Source organism: Hydractinia symbiolongicarpus, chromosome 8 (genome assembly GCF_029227915.1).
Source record: "Hydractinia symbiolongicarpus strain clone_291-10 chromosome 8, HSymV2.1, whole genome shotgun sequence".
Lineage (NCBI taxonomy): Eukaryota > Metazoa > Cnidaria > Hydrozoa > Anthoathecata > Hydractiniidae > Hydractinia > Hydractinia symbiolongicarpus.
Genome location: NC_079882.1, coordinates 26,422,815 through 26,444,351, shown reverse-complemented (window position 1 = coordinate 26,444,351; position 21,537 = coordinate 26,422,815). Strand labels below are relative to the sequence as shown.

The 21,537-nt window shown below is 33.5% G+C and overlaps 3 protein-coding genes and 1 long non-coding RNA gene across 4 annotated transcripts; 3 read left to right on the top strand and 1 right to left on the bottom strand.

The window, feature by feature from the left end:
• Nucleotides 1-1,053: 1,053 nt before the first annotated feature.
• On the bottom strand, nt 1,054-21,211 carry LOC130655301 (uncharacterized). Its single transcript, XR_008984622.1, has 4 exons — nt 20,731-21,211; nt 9,187-9,289; nt 1,749-1,810; nt 1,054-1,592 (listed from the first exon to the last, which is right to left on the bottom strand). It is a non-coding gene; the product is annotated as an uncharacterized LOC130655301 (long non-coding RNA).
• LOC130655300 (BBSome-interacting protein 1-like) lies at nt 2,287-2,986 on the top strand. The gene has a single exon (XM_057458035.1). It carries the CDS (start codon nt 2,332-2,334, stop codon nt 2,611-2,613), a length of 282 nt encoding a protein of 93 aa, XP_057314018.1. The 5' UTR covers nt 2,287-2,331; the 3' UTR covers nt 2,614-2,986.
• Nucleotides 7,806-9,999, top strand: LOC130655295 (uncharacterized). The gene is made up of 2 exons (XM_057458031.1): nt 7,806-8,805; nt 8,937-9,999. The coding sequence occupies exons 1-2, from the start codon at nt 8,196-8,198 to the stop codon at nt 9,491-9,493; spliced, it is 1,167 nt and encodes a 388-aa protein (XP_057314014.1). The 5' UTR covers nt 7,806-8,195; the 3' UTR covers nt 9,494-9,999.
• On the top strand, nt 12,419-16,534 carry LOC130655299 (60S ribosomal protein L12-like). Its single transcript, XM_057458034.1, has 5 exons — nt 12,419-12,512; nt 12,645-12,707; nt 14,139-14,212; nt 15,348-15,725; nt 16,493-16,534. The coding sequence occupies exons 2-5, from the start codon at nt 12,671-12,673 to the stop codon at nt 16,499-16,501; spliced, it is 498 nt and encodes a 165-aa protein (XP_057314017.1). The 5' UTR covers nt 12,419-12,512; nt 12,645-12,670; the 3' UTR covers nt 16,502-16,534.
• Nucleotides 21,212-21,537: the final 326 nt, after the last annotated feature.

The window sequence follows — 21,537 nt, the reverse complement described above, 5'->3', positions numbered from 1 at the left end:
TAAAAATATCAACACCTACCATCTTGATTCCGCGGTAACAGCAAGTTACAATATTTGAAACGGGTATTTCGCACGATTCGTGCTATAGTAAACATTGCTGCCTACAGCCTTTGTCAGATTGTTAACAGTTACTGTTTACAATGTCTACAACCTCGTCCCCAGGGCATATTGTATCTTTTCTGACATCGAGACGGCGATTTCTGCCTCGATGTAAAATAAGATACAACAGGGGCTGGGAACGAGGTTGCGATGTCTGCTATATTGTCAACATAATGCCGACAATGTCTACTATATCGTCAACATTGATACTGACGACGTCTGCTATGTCGTCAACAGTGCTGCTTACAATGCTGACGACGTCTATCAAATCATCTACAAATTTTTTAAATCCAGTTTCTTAAGTTACTGTTCTAAAAATTTATTATATCCATATATATGTAAAAATACTTGAATGTCAAGATCTCAGGCATTTGCAAAATCGAGATAAGCAAGGTATTTGCTTGTCTAAATGAACGACAATTTTCTTTTTGCCTGCGTCAATCAAACAAGGAGAACGTGTGTGAGCTTTGTGTTGCATTTGCTAGAAAAAGATAAACTTTAGTAAGTAGGTTTTAAATTAACTAGCAACTTCTTTACCGTCTTGGTTTATTTTACACTCTAATAAGGGGAATTTAATGAAATTCGCGTTAATTTTTTTTGCACCATTACTTTTGTGTAAATAAGCTAGTTTTTGTCAGTAAACAAGAAAACCTTCGCCGCTTTAATAGTTGTCCCCAATCTAATCTGGAATCAGGTAAAAAAATTTGATTTTTTGTCAGACGGAAATCTGCAGCAGAGTAAAAGAGTTAAACTAGTACATTCACCCTTGTTTTTGTGTCCGCTGTGTGCATACTCACACTTTTATGCGTCGACAAGTTTCAGTTCTACTTATAAGTTGTATGTTACTTTAGATGTCAACGAAGCAAGATTTATTTTGTTGGCTGCTTCCATAGGTTTGCTACGAAAATCAAAGTTTCATTTTCGTAGCAAACCAAACAAACTCAAAAAGTGTCATTGAAGTGTGTTTTCCTGAGAGAACCGCTATTATCATTTTTGTTTACATCAAAAAATTATCTACCCAACATAAGTTGGCCTGAATTTGTTCAGTGCAAGAAAGGTAACAGATGCTCTCTCTTAAAAATTTTGAAGTTATAAAATTCCGCCACGCTGAGATTTTTTCAGACGGCAAGAATTGTCAAGTGATGAACAGCCTATTCAAATAGTTTTGTGAATTAAGAAATATACACAAAATAACCTTAGTACTAGCAAGCTTGAAGAGAATTGAAAGTGCGAAACGGAGATATACTGTGCTAAGGGTACGTCGAAACACCGCAGACGGCGTCGACAAATAATAACGGACGAGAACAACACATAATTTTTATTATATGACATTTTCTCGCATGAAAATAAAAATAATTTAAAAAGCGGACACTTCTTCCTCGGAATAATTTGATGAAGGGCCCAATTCCATATTTTTGTTTTTCATGAACGGCGGCGAAGCAATGCTAAGTTATAATGTATAATGGCGTCACTGTTTCCTTTCGCTGGAGCGGCTAAATTTAATGAGTGGAAGTGCAGCACTCATGACATTGTTTTTATTTATGTTATTCAATTGCTCCAAAGATGAATATAAATATAAAGAAATGAAAAAACAGAAAAAAAGCACGAACATTCGTACAACGTTGTGTTATAAACTTTCTAAAACTTACTTCTCGTAGAGTACATCTTCCGCGTACGCACACCAAATCAATTGTTTTTGTGCGGTAATTTTCTAAAGCAAATCTCTCTCTTGTTATTATTCGACAAATAGGATAAGCAAATAAAGCAATTTGATACAGCTATCAGTATCTCGAGCCAGTCTCTTTATTAATTTACACAAAAAAGAATGTATTGTGAGGCTCATTAAATTTTTGGCAAGAAGTAATAAAATAAAAAAATAAAAATAAAAAAATTGGAAAAAGATTTGTAAAATTTTTATACAGTGTATAATGTAGGCACTTGATCAAAAAATAATCGCTTTTGACCGACTAAATTTTAAATGTGCACAATTTATATAAAAGTTATTTAAAATATTATTATTTTGTTGCTTGTAAAGCAAAGTATCTTTAAATAACTTCTATCTACTTCTAACTAAAATAATTTAAATTCTTTTAATACCAATTTATTTTGTTGCAATGGCGCCCGAATACAAAATTGTCTAAAATGACCTCTTACGGTCTTGCTGGAGGGTCGCGGGTCGGGAAACGAAGAAATAAATAAGTAAATGTCGTAGCATTCTTGTTGTTATTCAAAATGGCTGTTAACGAAAGTGGTAGTCAAGATTTTATTCGAGAAGTTTTGCCAAAAACAGGACTAGTATATACTGAACAAACGCCAATGCCTGTCCTTTGTAAACCAAAGATTTTACCGTTAAAGTCAGTAACTCTCGAAAAACTTGATAAAATGCAAAAAGAAGCGCAAGAAACGATTAAAAAACAAGAGGAAGAATCAAAATTACAAGAACGATTTCTTGAACAACAGCGGGAAATTTTGGGCAATGAAACGCACAGTGAACCGGAATCGTTGGTATTATAGTGTTGATATCACATTACATTAGCTTTATATATAATTAGCACATGCATAGAATGAATAATAGCTGATATAATTTTGCAGATTCTTGTATAGGTTATTATGGCTGCCTGCCCAGCCAATTGGAGATGTTTTGTTTTAAAAAGTATCTTCTGTAGTATGAAGGGCATTTAATTTTAACATTTTTTTATTTGTTTCAATTTCTTATATGGTTAGCTGAAAGCGTCGCCAAGGTGCATCTTTCTGCAGAAAAATGTTCAATGGTAATTTTAAAAGCATTTACCTAGCTAATGCAGCTAGTACTGCTACTACTGTACTAAAATATGTGGCTATCTAAACAGTTTTTGGCGATTAATTGAAAACTCGCTTTACTACATAACTTTGTGGTTTTGACTATAAGCCATCCCTTAAAACAACTTTACAAATATGTAGGTGTTTAGAAAGCAAGATTTAAACTCTTCAAGAGGTGTGTTAGTTTTATTTATATCTCAATGTGTTCATTCCAAGGTGAAACTCACTGGAATTATTTCTAAAGCCTATTTTATGATTCAAATGGCTGCATTACTTGCTGACTTGTCTTAGATATATATAGCTACTTGTTGCTTTACACATCACCATGTATATACCTTTTTAATTGCTCAAAAAAAAGCAAACACAGCATTACAAAAACTTGGTGAAGCGGATTAACAAAGAGCATTTGTGGAGAAGAGCACACATAGAAATAAGATTTTTTTCCTAAAATATTTTCCAGCCTGTGTGGTTTTATATAGATTTGTTTTCTATTTAACAAGTGATTCAAGATAACATTCGATTAAAATGTCATGCCCACAATGCGCACAAATTTTCTCATTGGTGAGCTATCCAATCGATCTCCAGCTGCCTATTTTGTAAAGTACACAAGTTTTGGAGAAATCGCGTAATTTAAACGTTCACGTATTATGGACAGGATTAGCTACAGCATTTTTGTGACCCAGTCTGCGTATAGAACGGCCAAGCAACTCCTATTATGTGGGACTTTCCTTAAGGGCATGAAACTTTGCAATCACAAAATGTTGCAAAAAAAAGTCGATTTTGGACCAAAATCGCCAAATTTAATTCGGCAAAACACACTTGAGAATTCAGCAAAACAAACTAAAGAATTTTGTTGCATTTTGTAAAAATTAGTTTTGCAAATTTCTCCTATGAAGACTAATTCGCAAAAATTAGTTCTGCAAATTTGTTCCGCAATGTTTTCTGATCGCAAAAAGTTATGCCCTTAGTTATAGGTTTGGGTGATTAAATTTTATAAAAAAATGTTTTGATAAAGGGCAATGTAACTGTTAGGCAATAGTGAAATCCAATTATTGTTAAAAAATTTAGCCACGCCTTTCATGCTAACACACAAGATAACATTCTGGCCGTAATTTTTTATCTGCCAAACTTTTGAGGATATATTTTAATTGTGAAGGTAGATGTTTAGAAGGTAGATAATTACTTGTTAGTAAAACGAAACTAATAATTTTCCTTCTAATATACTCCAAAGACTCAAATTAACAAAATGAAATGTTTGCCTTGGAGATTTTACTTGAAGGTATAATTTTAAGTTCTTTTGTTAAATTCTCCTGTAAATTTGACCAAAAGTAGCAAGGTGGGTAGTCTAGGTAAATTTTTTCTTACTTTTTTTATGCATGGTTTTATGCATAAAATTTGCAAAAGTTTATTTTCACAAAACGCATTCACGAATTTCTCATTCTGAAAAATCAACTACCCAGTAAACCTACTAACACTGTCATAGAAACGATTGATGAAAAACGAAATGTTCTTCGTATCTCCATATTGTATTTGGTTTCTTATTTTACTTTGTTTAACTCTAGCTGTTTTTTACCTGTATACGTTTAATATTAACAGTTAGATATGTTTCAAAAAGGTGGTACGACCTGTCCCAGGCCTGTCAAAACCTTAATTACACACTATTTGGTGTCTACATGTGCGTTTGCAACAAAATCTCATAAAACGTAAAAACTACTTGAAAACAGAAAGCAGGACCTTTATCTTAAGCTAAGGTTGAAGGGGCCTTCAGTGAGCGAAATATCTCCGTACAGTAATCTTATGCAGCAATTTCTTTTTTGAAGAAGTTAAATTTTGTCTATTTTATGAAAACCAATAATCTCATCCTGCGAAAACTGGCTACATTGTAAATTTAAATTTTGCAGGAATTCATTTTCGCGAACTTCAACAAAGACAGAGTTGCGAGCGTCTGAAAAATTATGAAAAATTAAGGGAATTAACTTAGTGCTAGATTATCTAGAAACGGGATCAACTGTTAATTCAAGTTGTTCGTAACATTATTTTAAACACTTTTTCTAGTGTCTTTTAACCACATTTTTACACTCATTTTTCTCCCTGTTTTAAGTGCGTGAAATATATTTTTCGTAAGTATCTCTTACGCAGCAAGAAAAGAAAATGAGAATTAATGTTAAATTACCCTAATGGTATTAATTTTCGCGAGTTTTCGTTAAATTCACGAAAATGAGTTTCCGCATAATTATTGTAAATGTCGCATTTTCTTATGAAATATTGGGACTTCCTAACTTGCTAAAAATTAAGATATTTTTTGAAGAAAACAATATTCCCGACTGTAATTCCTTTTTTAAGGGGCATTTAGTTAAAAACTATAACTCCAAGCAGTCTTTTATTAAGTTACTTTACGAGAATATCATGGCATGCGACAAGACGATAGAATTAAGCAAGACATTCGTTACCCCTTGTTAGGCAATTTTTTGGGAAAATATTAAATTTTGATGCTCAACGCCAAAACAATTAGCTGAGAGTGTTTGTGACGAGCGCGTGGATCAAAACGGATTAATAGTAAATTCGGAGTTTGTGCGACGGGAATAAAGCTCTGATTTAAAAATTGGTTCCGCACTTAAACACTAGAAGACCGGCCAAGACAGAGGATATTGTACATTATGGGTGCTTTGTTCTTGAAATGTCCATTTTGCGTAGTTTTCTATCTTAACCCTATTCAATCCGGGGGGGGGGGAGGATTCTGCCCCCCCCCCTGACGGTTTTTTTTTAATAACTCCTGATTGCTTTCTTATATGGCTATGATACTTACTGAGTTTCAACATTTATCTATTAGACACCAGCATGCTAAATTTCTAGGTCCCATACCTTTCAGAGGCTTTGATATTGGCCATTACTCGAAACTACCCCTAAAATCTCTATGAAATCCTTATAATGGAGAAAATCAATAATCAAAAATTTATGGCCGCCATTTTGTTCCTTTTATGACGTACTATAAGTGTGCCAAGTTTGATGCAATTTGAACAATTCTATAAAAAGTTATTGAGGGGGGGGGGGGCAGAATCCGCCCCCTCCCCCCGGTCATAGTATGTTCGAAAAACCCCGGACCGAATAGGGTTAAGCGGGGAAGGAAACGCGTTTAAAGATTTTCTTTTTAAATTTTTGGTTTGTGGATCTACAAAATACGTCACATTTCAGAGCAAGCTCCTTTGTAAGTAGTTGTGTCTTAATTTAATTTAGCATTTCTGAGCCATGCCATGCATGAATTGGAACGGTTAGCAAACAGAGATAAAAATATTCAAGAAAAAATATTTAAGCCCGAGGGTCGAGGTTAAAAAATGTGTGATGAATAAGCTTATTGTTCTCGACTGCCTCTGTATATATTTAACGGGTGCGTTGGAAGGGCACGACAAAAAATAATTTTAAAATACCGACTATACCTGGGTATTTTGTTGCCACGGGAACCAACCAGGGTCAGGGTCTTGTTAGGCCGTCCCAAATAAAAAAAGTTTAACAAGTCATGGGGGATGAGGTTGGAGGGCGCAAAATGCTTCACCCTGGGGTTTTCCGTCTGTAACTTCTTTAATTGCCTCGCAGACCATGCTTTACACTTGCCGTATCTGAATTTTAGTTATATGACGTTGACTAATAAAAAAATAAAGATTGCAAACAGGTGGCCAATTACGTCCTTCACGTAAGGCGATGAAAATAACTAAAATTTCCTTTCTCTTGATTACAATAGGCATGATTCTAGTTATTTTACCACTAAATGATGTTTATATGTTATTACTTTTAGTTTGCGCCCTTATTACGCCCTTTTATGCACAAGCACTAAAATACCATAATTAGTTTTTATTTATTTTTGCCTTATCTTTACTTTTTGGTATTATTACAGCTGTAAGGCGCATATTTCGATGTTTGAGAGTGTAGGCATACTTATTTGGAAAGATAAATTTATTTTTTACTCAATTTTGATGCAAAACAGTTGTATTTAATGGATATTAATAATTACAAGATTACATTAATTACATTATAATTACAAGAAGCTTGGAAACAAGGCCACAAGTCCGAAAATGTGATTATTCACTGTTTATAGAAGTAATTTAACATAATTTTGACATTCAATGCCTTCCTAAATAGGGCGCATTGCCACAGTCACAATTTTTGCATTTTGCTGTAGTCAGTAGTTAACAGCGTGATCAAACATGAAAATGAGGCTGCCATTTCTGTTAGTTTGTGATGGGTGTTATATCCAAGTTTTTTTCTAAATAAGGCAGTAATTTAGAAGTTACCGGGGTATTAACATGTTTGCCCCCTCCCCTTCAACCTGATTAGACCTAAAGGTATAGAAAAGACGTTATTATGCTTGTGATAATCAGCAGGAATAATTTCAGGCTTCTAATGATGTCACAAAAAATATTGCTGTCATTATTTTTCTTTTATCATATAACTTTGCCAAGCTGGATTTCATTTGGGAAAGCTTATCAAAAGTTATAGAGGAAAAAACCACAAACATTCACAGCATAATAACAAAGCAAATGTAAAGTGTATTATTTTAAAGGTCGTCGTCTTTCAGAATTTTAAAGATTTTTTGCGATTAATCAACTTTTTACTTTTAGCATTAACAGGGTGCGAAACCTCCTTGTTTGGATAGGGTCTAAAATCGCAGAAATAAGGTCTGTCATAATATCTTCTCCCAAAAGGTAGCCAATATGGAGCAAATTGGTAAATTTCTTAAAATTCAAAATAGCTACATTATATCAAAAGCCGAGGTGATTACATAGTCTATCACCTCGCAGAATTGCTGGCAGCTCAACTTAAAATCATTACAACACTTGTCAGAGTTTTCAAACCACTCCACTTGTCAAGCTTTTTAGAAATAGGTTTTCATTTTTATCTCTACGACATTTGGTTCTGAGTCGCTTTGTTGTACAAAAATTTTTATGTTAGCCGTTTTTTATTGAAGTTATACTTTGTTCTACCAATGAATATTACCGCAACGGAAATTTACTTATTGTGTGTAAGACAGTTATTTCGGGTGATTTTTCATCACAAGAAGCTGATCCTCATTAAACTTGAATTATGATAGCGTTCAAGACTAAAAAATTGTTAGTAAGCTTTTGAAGGACAAATAATCTATTTTAAACAATCAAGCACTTTGAAATAAATTTATTGTAGGATAAGATAAATTATTCAAAACTCCTCAAAGAATTATTCAGCAAGTGTTTGTATGTAATCATAAATAAAAAAGATGTACAGAAATTACTGAAAACTAGAATTAAAGAAAAAAATGTTAAGGTAGGATGTCGGAAGGTAGTGGTACCGAAAAATCTGAGCTGTTTGGGAAACGGCATATATGTTTATGGACGCTACCACGTGACTCGAAGCCTATTGTTCGCGTCGAAGTGAAATGTGGAGAAATATTATGTGGTAGCTTATTTGAAATAGGATGCGATACAATAGGTTTAAATATTACAAGCCGACCGTTTTTTGCTTTGTTTCGCGGTATAACTTATCCGACTAAGAAATACGAATCCGATGAAATCATTCGGCTTCCTTGCAAAGCAGCAATATCAATTCAAAAATGGTGTTTTGATCTTACGAACGAGATTAAATCAATAAAAACCGATGCAGAAGCATACAGACTTCTAGCTTTCCAATTCATGTTTGACGTTGAAAATGGAAAAATAAAGTTAAGTTCTGAAGATCGGGAAAGATTAGAGATTCATTTAGGTCAAGATTTTCCTTGCTACAAACAGTATGTTGACATAGCAAGAACAATTGAAGGATATGACTCATTCGCAATTCAAAATGTCACCGTCTTAAAAAAAGTAAAACTGCTTAAAAATGTTCTTCAGAAGGGAAGTAAAGTTAATGTAGTGTGTAGTTTGAAAAGGCTATCTCTTGTGTCAAGTAAGTTTATTTTTAAGTAATGCGAATTGGATTTGTTTCCTATATACTCGTAATAAGTTAAGCATGCACAATGAAATAAAATAAAATAAAATAAAAGTACCAGAATATTAATAATAATATTGTTAATTTAGGCTCAATTCAAGTGTCGATACCATGGCGAAAGATTCGGAGATTTGCTGAAATTCAAGAGACGAAATCTATTAATTTGGAAATTTTTTTGGCCGACGATCAAGCCTTCGCTTGGATTGAAGTTCAATGTCCGCAAGGAACATTACTTCTTCAAATCATAGCGGAGTTTATTGATAAAGTAAGGGAAAGATTAGAAAAGCCAAAATTTCGTCAACCAAGTTGGGTGAATCAGCCTAAAGCAAATACACTTACCTGGGCTATGATTAAGCAAGAATTATTTTCAGTGAAGAAGGAGAGGGTGGTGCCAAAGTTACAAACATTTGATGAACTTGAAGTTAGTTCTTCTGAAGATGAGCTAAAAGAAGAAGAAATAGGAACTGTCAGTATTTCACATAATAAACAAAAGAAAAAATACATTTCTGAACCATCCAACAGTGCAGGAGTTTTTGACGAGAAGAAAGATCATTCAGACATAGATAATGCGATAGATGGAACTCCGGATTTTTCGTTTTTGGAGATAGGTGAAAGAGAAAAAATTGATGATATATTTAATTTGTAGTAGTAGAACCTACTATACCTGTTAACAAACAAAATTTTCGTTAACAAGGAATTCTTGCTTTTGTCGACAATAATTTTCGCCTGCAGTGAAACCTATTTATAGCAGACAACATTGGAACCTCAAAAGGGTGTACAGCAAAGAAAGGTGTCCGCTTTATAATAAGAGGTTCTTGTCAAATTGGCTAATTTAACTTCAAAATTTCACTCTTGTGAGATAATATATACTAAAATCGACCGTAAAGTAGGTCAAGGGGCTGGTTTTGGAAAAACAAGATACTCATAAAACACTAACAAATAAAACAAAATATTCTTTGCGAGTTTTCATTTTATGGTACTAAAAAGTTTTTATCTATATCAGTGTAAATAACCTGTTTACAAACATTGTTTTACAAGCCCATTGCAAGGCGTGTCCGCTTCAAAGAGATCAGTTCTAAAGGGAATTATCAGGACCTTGAAATGACGTACACTTTAGAACGTTGTCTGCTATGAAGGTTCCGCCACATGGATATTTTGTTAAGAAACCATCATTTCATTCGTGTTTCGAGAAAATGGTTAACTGTATTTTTATTTTTTCTTGTCTGAAAAACAAAGTGTGTGGTTTGTGCTAGTGAAGATATTAGAACACAACGTTGTATTTTCATCCAGCCTAGGGAAACCCAAGTTTCAGCAACCTCGGCTTTCCTTCCGACTTTTTTATCATTATTACACAAGAGAAGCCTTAGTTGGGTGACAATTTAGCTTAACCATGTTCCAAACGATCGTATTGGACCAGGTTGTATAAAACCACGTTAACGTTTGATGCATTACTCACTCATCTGGCAACGGGAACAACGCAATGTTGAATCTACTAATGAAGGGTTATCTTAGTTTTCTCAAATGGTTGTACTACTTCAAAATGCGAACCCACGCAGTTTGCATACCGTTGAAAGTCTTTATACAAATAAATATTGGGTAAAATATGTGGAAAGTAAAAATTAAAGCTTTGAGTTTCGCTGATACGTAAGAATGTAATATACTGGATCAAAGATTCTACCATTCTACCAAAAAATGCTACAATTGCTATTCTCATGAAGATCTCAAAACACTCTACAGAACTGTAAACAACGAACTTATAAAACTAAAAGACTGGTTTAACCCTATTCCAACTGGGGGGGGGGGGGGGCAAATGTTCCCCCACCCCTACCAGTTTTTCGCATTACTTTTTATAGGATTGTGATATGGCCCTGAAACTTCTGACTTTTCCTGAAATTTATTTAGCAATATTTTGCTGCAATTTTTTTTTGGAAAAAAATCTGCTCACCTTCAGCATCTATTCAATTTATTGAAGGTGTCAAAATCCAAAAAAAAATAATTCTAATTTGGCTGAAGTAACTTTGTTTCAATACTTTCATTATTGTTTTTAAATATAGAATAGAAAAAACATATACAAATATGACATTTACTCATTTTGGGTACATTTTTACTAATCTATTGCAAATTTTACAGAGATTTGATATAACAGTAAAAACTATCTTTTTATCAACTTATGTTGATTTCCTGTAAAGGGAAAATCCGTCCTTCTGAACGGTGACGATGACGTCATAATAACCGAAAAAATGAATCGTTTAAACAATGAATGACAAAAATATAAAAAATAAAGTAGTAACTAATGAAATGAATTTCGTCATTTGATTACGTCCAAAAGTCTAACGAGGGGTTTTTTGATGACGTCTTAAAAATAATGACGTCATCATGATTTTTTAGGATGAAATAGATTTTATTTATCAAATACTTTATCTTTATTTATCTACTTTATCAAATCTCCCTACCAAACTTGAAGTCATTGGCTTTTCTCAATTAAAAGATACATAGGAGGGCCAAATGGTTCCCCCCTCCCCCAGCGATTGAGAGCTCTTAAAAGCCCAGTTGGAATAGGGTTAAGGCAAATGTTAAAAAGACAAAATATACATTATTATAAGGAGCGCATAAAAGAAACAGACTACCAACAATATTACCGGAATTAAAATCGGAGATTTCACAATCTCACGTGAAACAGAAACGAAGTTCCTGGGAGTTATAATAGATAAGAATATTACCTGGCGGAAATACATTGAAACTATTGGCGTTCTAAAGCTCGACACCTCCTAAATAAACATTGTCTAATAAATTCACATCTTTCATTCGTACATAGTCATATAAATTACGCAAATATAGTATGGGGCAGCACTAATAAATCTAAACTTGAATCGATATATATCGATCATCTGGTCAGTACTATCCACCATATAGATAAACTAAGGCCAGTCAGTTTTCAACTTCATATCGTGATCTATATTATCTGGAATAGCATACACAAAATTGATAGATTTGTACTTGACAATGAGCGATCCTTTAAATGTTTTCAAAACAAAGTAAAAGCATTTATATTACACAGATTGAACAATGAAGTTTTTTACTTTTATATCTTCTGCAGGCATTTGTTATATGATATTTAGCATTTTTTACGTAGGTTATTTTAATTCTCTTTTCATGCATATTTATATATTAAAGCGTCTTCGCCGCAAGAACATGATAACAGGTTCTCAATGATAAGACTGGTTATTTGTCTTCTGTAAGTTTCCTGGTTTACAAAGGTGTTTAATTAGGTAGTCCTATTACATTGTAATACTTTACTACTGTATATTATACCTTTGTTTACGAAAAAATATCTATCTATTGCTTGCGCCGAATTAGCGAAAATAAATTAGAATTTTTGACACAAAATTACAAATTCACTTTACTTAGACAACGTATTAAAAAGTTACCAACTATTCTGACAATAAAGTTATCAGCATAAGTTAAACAGAAAATACAGGGAAATTTTCGCCACAAGAAGAAGGTTGACGGGCGGAAAAGTGTTCTGCAAAAGCGGATTCGGATCGAGGGTTGAGCGACTGCAAAATTTTATGGTGTAAAAATTGCCCCGCATACTTTTCGGGGCAATGTGTACGGGTCTTGTGCCAGCGCTCTTCCTTTTTACGTTGTTATCATAGTGCGAGTAGGTACGTGCTGCAGAATCTGTTAAAATCATTAGCATCAATATTTTCTTTTTTATAAAATCAATTATATATTGTCATAATAATGCTTTAATTCATTTCATGCAAATAGTTGTTTATTTTTTCCCTTTTATAAAGTTGAATAGACGAAAGCTGCAACAAAAATGGGCCCAAAGTTTGATCCCACTGCTATTACGATAGGTGAGTTTTTTGATTCTTTTCAATTGAGAGCTCATTGCAAAAATGATTATCTTAAGGTGATTGTAAGTAGATTTTATCAAGGAAAATTTATGCACAACCAAATACTGTGTCCACACGAGGGTGGACAAATCATCCCAGACAAATACAAGATTACTTGTTTTGCCAGTGCATTACAGTGATTTTTAAGGGCTTTTATCTAATTTCTGATTTTACCCTGGCAGACCCTGAGAGGGGGATTTTCATGAAGCTAATACACCTTTACGATAATTCGGGAAAACTAACACTCCATCCATTTTTCGTGATAACTTTTCTTGCCACGTTTTGTTTTTAATGAAAGTACACATAAGTTGTATCTTATTATTATTAACGTGGAGAAAACACGCTTTCGTCTCCAAACTCTCATAAAAACACGATTTTTACATCCTTTTTCCGATATTGTAAAACAATGGAGAGCCGTAGGAAAGCATGTACAATTGAATTGTTGTAAAGGTGTATTTGATGTCAAATTCGCTGGGAAATTGCATAACTTTTTTAGCTAACCGTGAAATTAAAGTGGACCAAAAAACTATTTTTAAAGGCGCTACGGAACGGCTTACATGAAAGTTGAGCTGATGGCATTGAGAAACAAAAATAGCTATTTTTCCGGCATGTATGTAATTTACAGACTCAAACATATAGATAATCTAGAATTGATATACATAAAGTATAGTAGAGAAATATTGATATCTTTAGCATAGCTAGCTAGCTGTCTCTAGAACTTAAGCTGGCTAGGTGCTAGGCAAGAACCAATTCTCTCCGAAGCACCTTCAGTTTGTTTATATATTTAGCTAGTTAAAAATTTACCGCCATTATGACCCACTCAATCGTGTGGTCGTCAAAAATTGCTGCCAGTGCCGACTCACTTGATCATGTGGTTTACTCAATCGGGGGACACTCACACGATCGGGGAAAGAGATCCTGTACTGTACATCACAAGTGACAACTCCAGAAATATGGCTATTGCTCATGTAGTGATGACAAAGATGACGAGGTTTTAAGCAATAGCAAGTTTTAATGACGTATTTTTTAAATTCATAGAATAATTATTATAATAAAAAGTTTGCTACAAAAAATAGAAGAAATTAAAATGGCTCAAAAAATTTCTTGCCTAAAAGTAGTATCACAGAAATTTCTGCAAGCAAAAAAGGGTTATTTATCATTTCACCTGTCCCTTAACCTTCATTTAGTCCGATCTGGTTTTCTGAGGCTTATTGCCACCAAAAAAAATATTGTCTGGACTTCCATTAACAAAAGATAAATATATTAGTTAACAGCCCTGTCATCTGTGCAATGCTGGCAAAGGTAAAGTCACAGGCTTTATGGCTACTTTTCATTTGGTTGCTGCTATGGTGTGACGAAAAATTTTTAGCTATATGTTAATTACATTTTTAGTTTACCTTCGTGTTGTTGGTGGAGAAGTTGGAGCGACATCTTCACTTGCTCCGAAGATTGGTCCCCTTGGGTTGGTAAGTTGTCGATTTAAGCTAATTAATAAGGTTGTATACCATGTTGAGTATTTTTAAGATAAGTAAAATTTATAGGAATTGCATACTGTAATAAATGGTCAACCAGACTATTTTACTGGCCTCCCACACGTCCTGTATTTCTGAAGAGAAAAGCTCAACTGCCCAAAGAACTAGAAGTTTTAGAAAAAAACTAAAGATGTAATATTTTCACATTTAACTTTACAACTGTTGATATTGGTTCTTTTAACCTAGTAAAAAACTTGTAGATGGGTTTGTCACATAAATTTTAGGAAATTTTCGCATTTCTCGAATTGTCAAAAATGTCCTTTGTATTCACACTAAATTCTGTATTTTTGTAAATTTTTGTCCTGTATTGTCCATTTCTTAAACCATTTTCTGTCCTGTATTATTTTGCTGACTGCGAGGCCTGATTTTATTTTTCTTAAAATTAAAGATATGTTTTGCAAGAGTTAGCATGAATTTTTATAGTTTGTTCTATAATTATTCTTTTAGAAATTTAATTCTGGTATTATCCAAGATTAAAATAGACTATTTGTACTAGTACAAAATTTAACTTGGGAAATCAAAATTTAGGAGTATCAGACCATGTCATAAAATTATATAAGATTATTCAGTAATAAGTAAAAATCATAAAATTTTGCCCCTGTACGCCACAGGACCTGCTGTTATTACATCATGAACAAACCTAGTGCAAGTTCTACCTATGTTCACAACTCTGAAAGGGAGTCATTAATTGAACTTTCAAGCTGCTTTTGGGACGAACAATATATGTAAATTAAATTACAAAAAATGTGGTTGTTAATAATTACAGATCTGTTGAAAGCGGACTATTTTTTGCACTTTTTCGTAATTTCAGTAATTTACGAAAGCTTTCACAGAGAGCAGGAAAAATTGATTTGAAAGTACAATGAATTACATTCCAATGATAAAATATATTGGGTAAAACTGTTAATTGAATTAACGTTTTGATCCTGTAGTTAAAAATCCTCTGTTATTGAAATGTGTCAGGCTTTTTTTAAAGTCTTGCATATAGTTATTTGTTCTGCCTAAGAAATTTATTTAGTGTTTCTGCATATTTTCGCTAGACTCTTAAAAATTGTAATTTTTTCCGTAGTCTCCCAAAAAGGTTGGTGATGATATTGCTAAAGCAACTGGAGATTGGAAAGGATTAAAAATAACTGTACAATTGACAATCCAGAATAGGCAAGCTAAAATCAGTGTTGTTCCAAGTGCTGCTTCATTAATCATTAAAGCATTGAAAGAACCCCCACGTGATAGAAAGAAGGTCAAACATGTTCAACATAATGGTAATGTTACATTAGACACCATTTATGACATTGCTAGAGAAATGCGCCCAAGATCAATTGCAAGGAAATTGGAAGGAACTGTAAAAGAAATTCTTGGTACTGCACAATCAGTTGGTTGTACTGTTGATGGTGAAGGACCTCACGATTTAATAGATAAAATCAACTCTGGTGAAATTGAAGTTCCTGTAAGTGGTTTTCATTAAACCTGTTTAAATCCTCTGTAAAATCCAACCCTACGTCCTCGGCGTACAGAGGGGTCAACGTAGATGGAATCATCCCTCCCAGTTGTTGTACTTCAGTGAATTAATTCATTGAATTGCAACTGATGTTGCTGAAGACTGGATGCAGTGTTTGCTGGCCTTCGTTAACACTGGGGGTTGGTAGTTTCCACCGGCTGACAGGGCAATGGTATTACTCTTGCCACTTTTTTCAAATTTTTGAAAGTGATGATATTACGTTGGCTGAATAAGGTATGCAAAAATTATCATCTGCCACATTTTAATTTTATTGGTGTAGAATGGTTTTCTTTAAAAAAATATTTTAAAAAGGTTTTCCAGGTTCATTATTTACACGCTTATCCCCACAGTTTTCCCTCATGAAATAAAAGTTAAAAATAATATAATAATATCTATCATCATAGCATATCACTAGCGTCAGGATGGTTGAAAATGTTTTTTAAATAGTTTTTATACATTTTTTATACATTTTTTTTTTTTACACGTAAAGGTCGTATTTAATTTCCCGTAGGAACATGTTATTACAAGACAGAGTTGCCACACCCAAAATATAAGTTTTTGGAAGTTATTTTTTATTATGTTTTTGTCACTATGTATTCAGGAAAACAGTATCATTTCGAAAGGTGGCCTATAAGCTGAGTTTTGATGGTTAATAAAAGCAGCAAATTAAAAGTCATATATGCCTTATTTTTTAACTTTCTATTTTCTTTTTTTAGGAATCCTAAACGTCATTTTCTGAAAGAAAAATGAGAAATTTATGCAATTGTCATATTTCTGCTGATTATTACTCTCCCTTGTTATATTACAAATGTTAAAGAAAGTCTAGAAGTTAAATGGGCCAGGAACATTAATCTACTAGGCAATAAAAGGCCGACGCCGCCTTAATATTCTATTGATTGCTCAGTCAAATTTACTTAATTAGATTTCTGCGTTAAATACGGAACAATGACAATGAAACAATGAACAATGAAAGTAACACTTTATTGTGGTTTTGCATTACTCCTTTGAATATAAAAACTGAAAATAATAACGGGAAGAAAGTGTTCATGAAAATTAGCGATGTTGACAGCAATAATTGCGACATTCTAAAGTTACGGTTCGATCAAGTAACCACTGAACAATGAGTTTGCAATGCGTAAATCTGATAAGAAGGCTATGCAATACCTGTGTTTGCGAACTTTAGAAATGGATCGAATCTCTGCAAGAAGCTTTATTCGCGAGAACGTTTCGTCATTTAATGATGTCACCCAGATTTCACGTTTCACCCAATATCGTAGACTAGACGTTTCTTTTTGACTTGTTTTCTTTTTTTTTTTTACACATCTTGCTTTTCTCATCAACAGACGGACAAAAACTAGCGTAGTGAGAGCTGTTCGCTAGATGTTATCACTTTCAAAAGCAGAGCGTAGTGATATCTAATCCAATACGTATTTCGAGCCGGTGTGTTCCGTTTTTAACGAAAACAAACCCCCGATATGGTTACTAAAAAAAATCACGTTTCTGCATGTGGTACTACTAAAATTGTAACTCGCCGAGATAAAACCGTTTTTTAATAATTAATCATGTTCTTGACTGCCTGCCTGTATATTTTTAGCGTGTGCGTTGGAAGGGCGCGATAAATAATTAGTTTAAAAATATCCAGTATACGTTGGGACTTTGTCGTCATGTCACCAGCCAGGACCAGGGCCTTGCTCAAGCTGTTCAAATATAAAAAGCAAGTCCTGTGGACGCGGTTGGAGTTTTAGAAAAGTGAGGCTGGACACTCCAATAAAAGATATTGTTCAATCTTGTCTCTCAATTTCTGAAAATCTTGCTTTGTTAAAACTTTTGACAACATGGCAGATACACTGTTACCAAAGAATATTGCTATGAGTGTAGTAGTATGAACTAGTCTGTTATTATCATGGAGTTATTTTTGGATAAACGATTTACTCTTTCCTTCTAATCTGAATTTTAACTGAAGCAGTCTTAATTATGCCCTCCAAATACAAATAAAGATTGGCTAAAGAAATCTCAAAGTTTCCAACAGATATGGAATCTTTCTCACTTAATTGGCGCTATTGATGGGAGATTTTCGTTACACATAAACATCTTTTAGTCATTAGTGATTCATTGTAATTGCATGGCTGTAACATTTTAGCAAATGATACACGACAGGATTTAGTTAGACGTAGACATCTGGTTGATAATCAAGTCGACTTGGTTAGGAGCTGTTGTTTCTTGCATCCGTGTCTAACCTGAAACAATATGATTTATATTATCGTTTCAACCATTCGTTTTCTCGTAGCACCAAGCTGTTTAAGTTCAATACCAATAGCTTTACTCGATAAATGATCAGCATCCTGTTTTGCACATATTTATGGACCAAGAGATGACTGGTTTTGGCCCCTTAATAACTTGTTGTAGACTTTTCCCAAATGGAATCGACCTTGGCGCACTTATATAGTACGTCTTGGAAGAAGTCAAAATGTCAGGAATAAATTTTTGCTTGTTTCAGCACATAGTAATCGAAAGAATGCACAAAGTACGACCAATGACGGAGAAAGAAGGTCCCAGAACTATAGTGGCTAAATTTTCAAACTGGAAAGACAAGGAAGCAATATTGATGAATGCAAAGAAGCTCAAAAATACTGGTATCTATATTTATGAAGATTTCTCTGCGGCAGCAAGGCTTATCAGAAAGGAGAAATGGATTAAAGTTCACTTTAAAAAATTTGAAAAATTAGTTTTTGAAACTTTTAATTCGCAAAGTATCTTCTTAGATAATTCAACAGACCCTGCCGTAAATCTAAACAAAACTTTTTTATCAGATACAAAGTACTTCACCGTATATGAAGCAAAAACTAAATCTACATCATGAAACTTGTTTCTCTATTTTACATTTAAATATAAGGAGTATAAAAAAGAACTTTGAAAAATTTAAAAACTTTCTGCAAAATCTAGAACATGAATTTAAAATAATATGTTTAACAGAGACATGGTGTCGTGAAGATAATTGGGCAAATTCCCTTTACAGTTTGCCAAATTACTCCTCAAAACATAAATTAGAGATAAAAGTGTTGGGGAGGAGGAGTTAGTGATTTTTTTCACAATTCCTTAATGTTCAAAGTGCGTCTTGAGTTGCGCATTAATAATGAGCATTTTGAATCACTTTCTATAGAAATAATCAATAAAGCCACCAAAAACATTATTATTAATGCTGTATACAGGAAACCAGCTGGCGGTTGTTATAAACCATTTCTTAACTACTTGAAAGATTTACTCAGACCTGCTGTTTTGAATAATAAACCAACCTATATTGTAGGTGACTTGAACCTAAACTTTTTAGATCATGAAACAAATGCAAAAGTTATAAAATTTATACATTTTATTTTTGAAAAAGGCTTTTTCCTCTGGTTAACAAGCCAACTAGAGTAACAAGAAGAAGTGCCACTTTAATTGACCACGTGTTATGTAATTTAAATCTAGATAATAAAACAAGTGCAGGTAACATAAAGACTGATATATCGGACCATTTTCCAATTTTTTTTATCATGCGATCTCGGCAAGTAAATCGTAAATCAGACTCGCAAATAATATATAAAAGAAATATAAATGACAAAACAATTGCAATTTTCAAACATGAAGCAAGAAACATTGGCTGATAAAGAAATAACTGATGCTTTCCTCTCTCTTAAAACTAACAAAAGTCCAGGATATGATGATATCAGTTTAAATGTAGTTAAGAACAGTCAAGATCAACTATTTGAACCACTAAAACACATTTTTTCGATATCTCTAAAAGAAGGTATTTTTCCCGAGCAACTAAAAATAGTCTCCAATCGTCGGAGTCGTCTCCAATTTTTAAAACTGGAGACGACTCGTTACCAACAAACTTTAGACAATTTGAAACGAGCTACAAAATTGCTCGATCAAAGTCCGTCCGTCCGTCTGTCTGTCACGCAAAATGGTAGCTTAGCTGCGCAGGTAGCGAGACGCACGCAATGCGGTATAAAAAGGACGGGCGAACCCGTGGATATTTCCACGGGCTAACGACTAGTAAATCACAATTTTCCGACTACTTTTCGTAAAAAAAATCTAAGGCAGCCAAAAATTGTTACGCAGCGAACTAGTTTTGCTATATCTAAAAGAGGACCACGTCTATGGAATAACTTTATAGACAGAGATTTAAAAAGGTGTTGTGTTTTTAAGCAGTGCGTGAAAAATTTTATTGCGAAATTTGAAAACGAAGTTACTTTCTTTTAAACAACAAGGAAAAATAACTTTCTACTCTAACGAAACTTATGGTGGGGCTTGGTGATAAGGCAAAATTGCTTCTCCAAGCTCCAGTCAGTCTTTTAGTTTTTTTCGTATGGTTTAAGACCTTTATTTTACAAGCTGATGTATGTATATATTTTCTATTTACTTTTAAACGATACGAACTTGTATATATAAACGAACTTGTAACTCTCTTCATAGTCATAACTCCTGGACATATGTTAAAATCTGATAACAAGTGTATAAGCTGGGACAATGTTATATTATTCATTGATTTGTTGTTATTTCATGCTCTCTGTGTAAACACCATGTTAATATTCTGACAGTGAAAGATAGATCTTCAACAACATGTATTTCAATATTTGGTATCATAAAATCATCATTTTGTTTCACAATAAGTGCATAGATACTGTTACTCTTCTCAATTTTCCAAAAATCAGGTAGCTTTAAAGATTTGATCCGTGAAACAAAATTCTGAAATAAAGTGTACTGTGGCTTGTAAGCTTTTTCTTGGGGTTCAATTTGATTTCTTTTCTCAATAATGCTATCTGCTGAAGCTCTTGGACCAGTGTTAAAATAGTAAGGAAGTAGCTAGCTATAATTCTTATGAAAAAAATGCACAATATGAAATAAACAAAATAGGTCTCACACTTGACACAATGAGTTGTCTATCTAAAGATTGTTAATGTATTTTTACCTTGTTGAAGAAGCTACACTTTTCTGTGGCAAGTTCAATGTTGAGGTTGAGCCAGGCTCCCACGTTCACTTTGTATCATCTAAAAGTTGAACATAGAATATGTAGAATATGCATATTTGTGTTTAAATAATAATTCTAAATTGTTTTGTATACGTTGCAAAATTATGTTGTGGGGAAAAAGCATTTGTACTTACGATGAAGTAAGCAATCTTCTGCAAAATGACGTTCACATATGTGTAATGTTCTCTTCTCAATCTGCACTTTTAACTTCTGGTCTACAACACGCATTTTGGTTATCACATGGATGATATTTGTGGTCTTTCTGGAAACATTACACCCATAAATCGAGCAATTTGCCCCAGGCATTTTCACCAAAACAAACGAATTTACTTGTGAATGAAGTCTTAGTTGAAGAAAGTTCCCACGTTGTTTCAAATTTAATGCCCTCAAAAGTAGTCTGGGTACTAATGCGGCAAGGGACACGGGTTCAAATCAGACTTGCGATGAGTCTCCAGACTATTTCTGATTCTTATGACTATGCTCTCTTTGACGAAAAGAATACACACTACTACACCACATTCCCTGTGACGTAATCGAAAGCTTATAAAACTTGTAAAAAAACACTGTTTGACTAAAATTCAATTATTTTAGTTCTACAACAAATTTTAACATTCCGTTCAAGTTTCTGACAGTTAAATAGAAGTTATTTAACGTATTTCATCTCAAAGAGCTATGGGGACGAGAGTGGGTTTTCTCTTATTCAGGGTCTTGTTACATATAATAAATGAACTTGAACTACCACATTCC

Bases quoted from the DNA above. Each gene is read 5' to 3' on its own strand.
- LOC130655299 (XM_057458034.1), top strand. From the start codon at position 12,671: ATGGGCCCAAAGTTTGATCCCACTGCTATTACGATAG. The intron at 12,708-14,138 runs GTGAGTTTTTTG...TTACATTTTTAG, and splicing joins TCCCACTGCTATTACGATAG to TTTACCTTCGTGTTGTTGGT. The intron at 14,213-15,347 runs GTAAGTTGTCGA...TTTTTTCCGTAG, and splicing joins AGATTGGTCCCCTTGGGTTG to TCTCCCAAAAAGGTTGGTGA.
- LOC130655300 (XM_057458035.1), top strand. From the start codon at position 2,332: ATGGCTGTTAACGAAAGTGGTAGTCAAGATTTTATTCGAGAAGTTTTG.
- LOC130655295 (XM_057458031.1), top strand. From the start codon at position 8,196: ATGTCGGAAGGTAGTGGTACCGAAAAATCTGAGCTGTTTGGGAAACGG. The intron at 8,806-8,936 runs GTAAGTTTATTT...TTGTTAATTTAG, and splicing joins AAGGCTATCTCTTGTGTCAA to GCTCAATTCAAGTGTCGATA.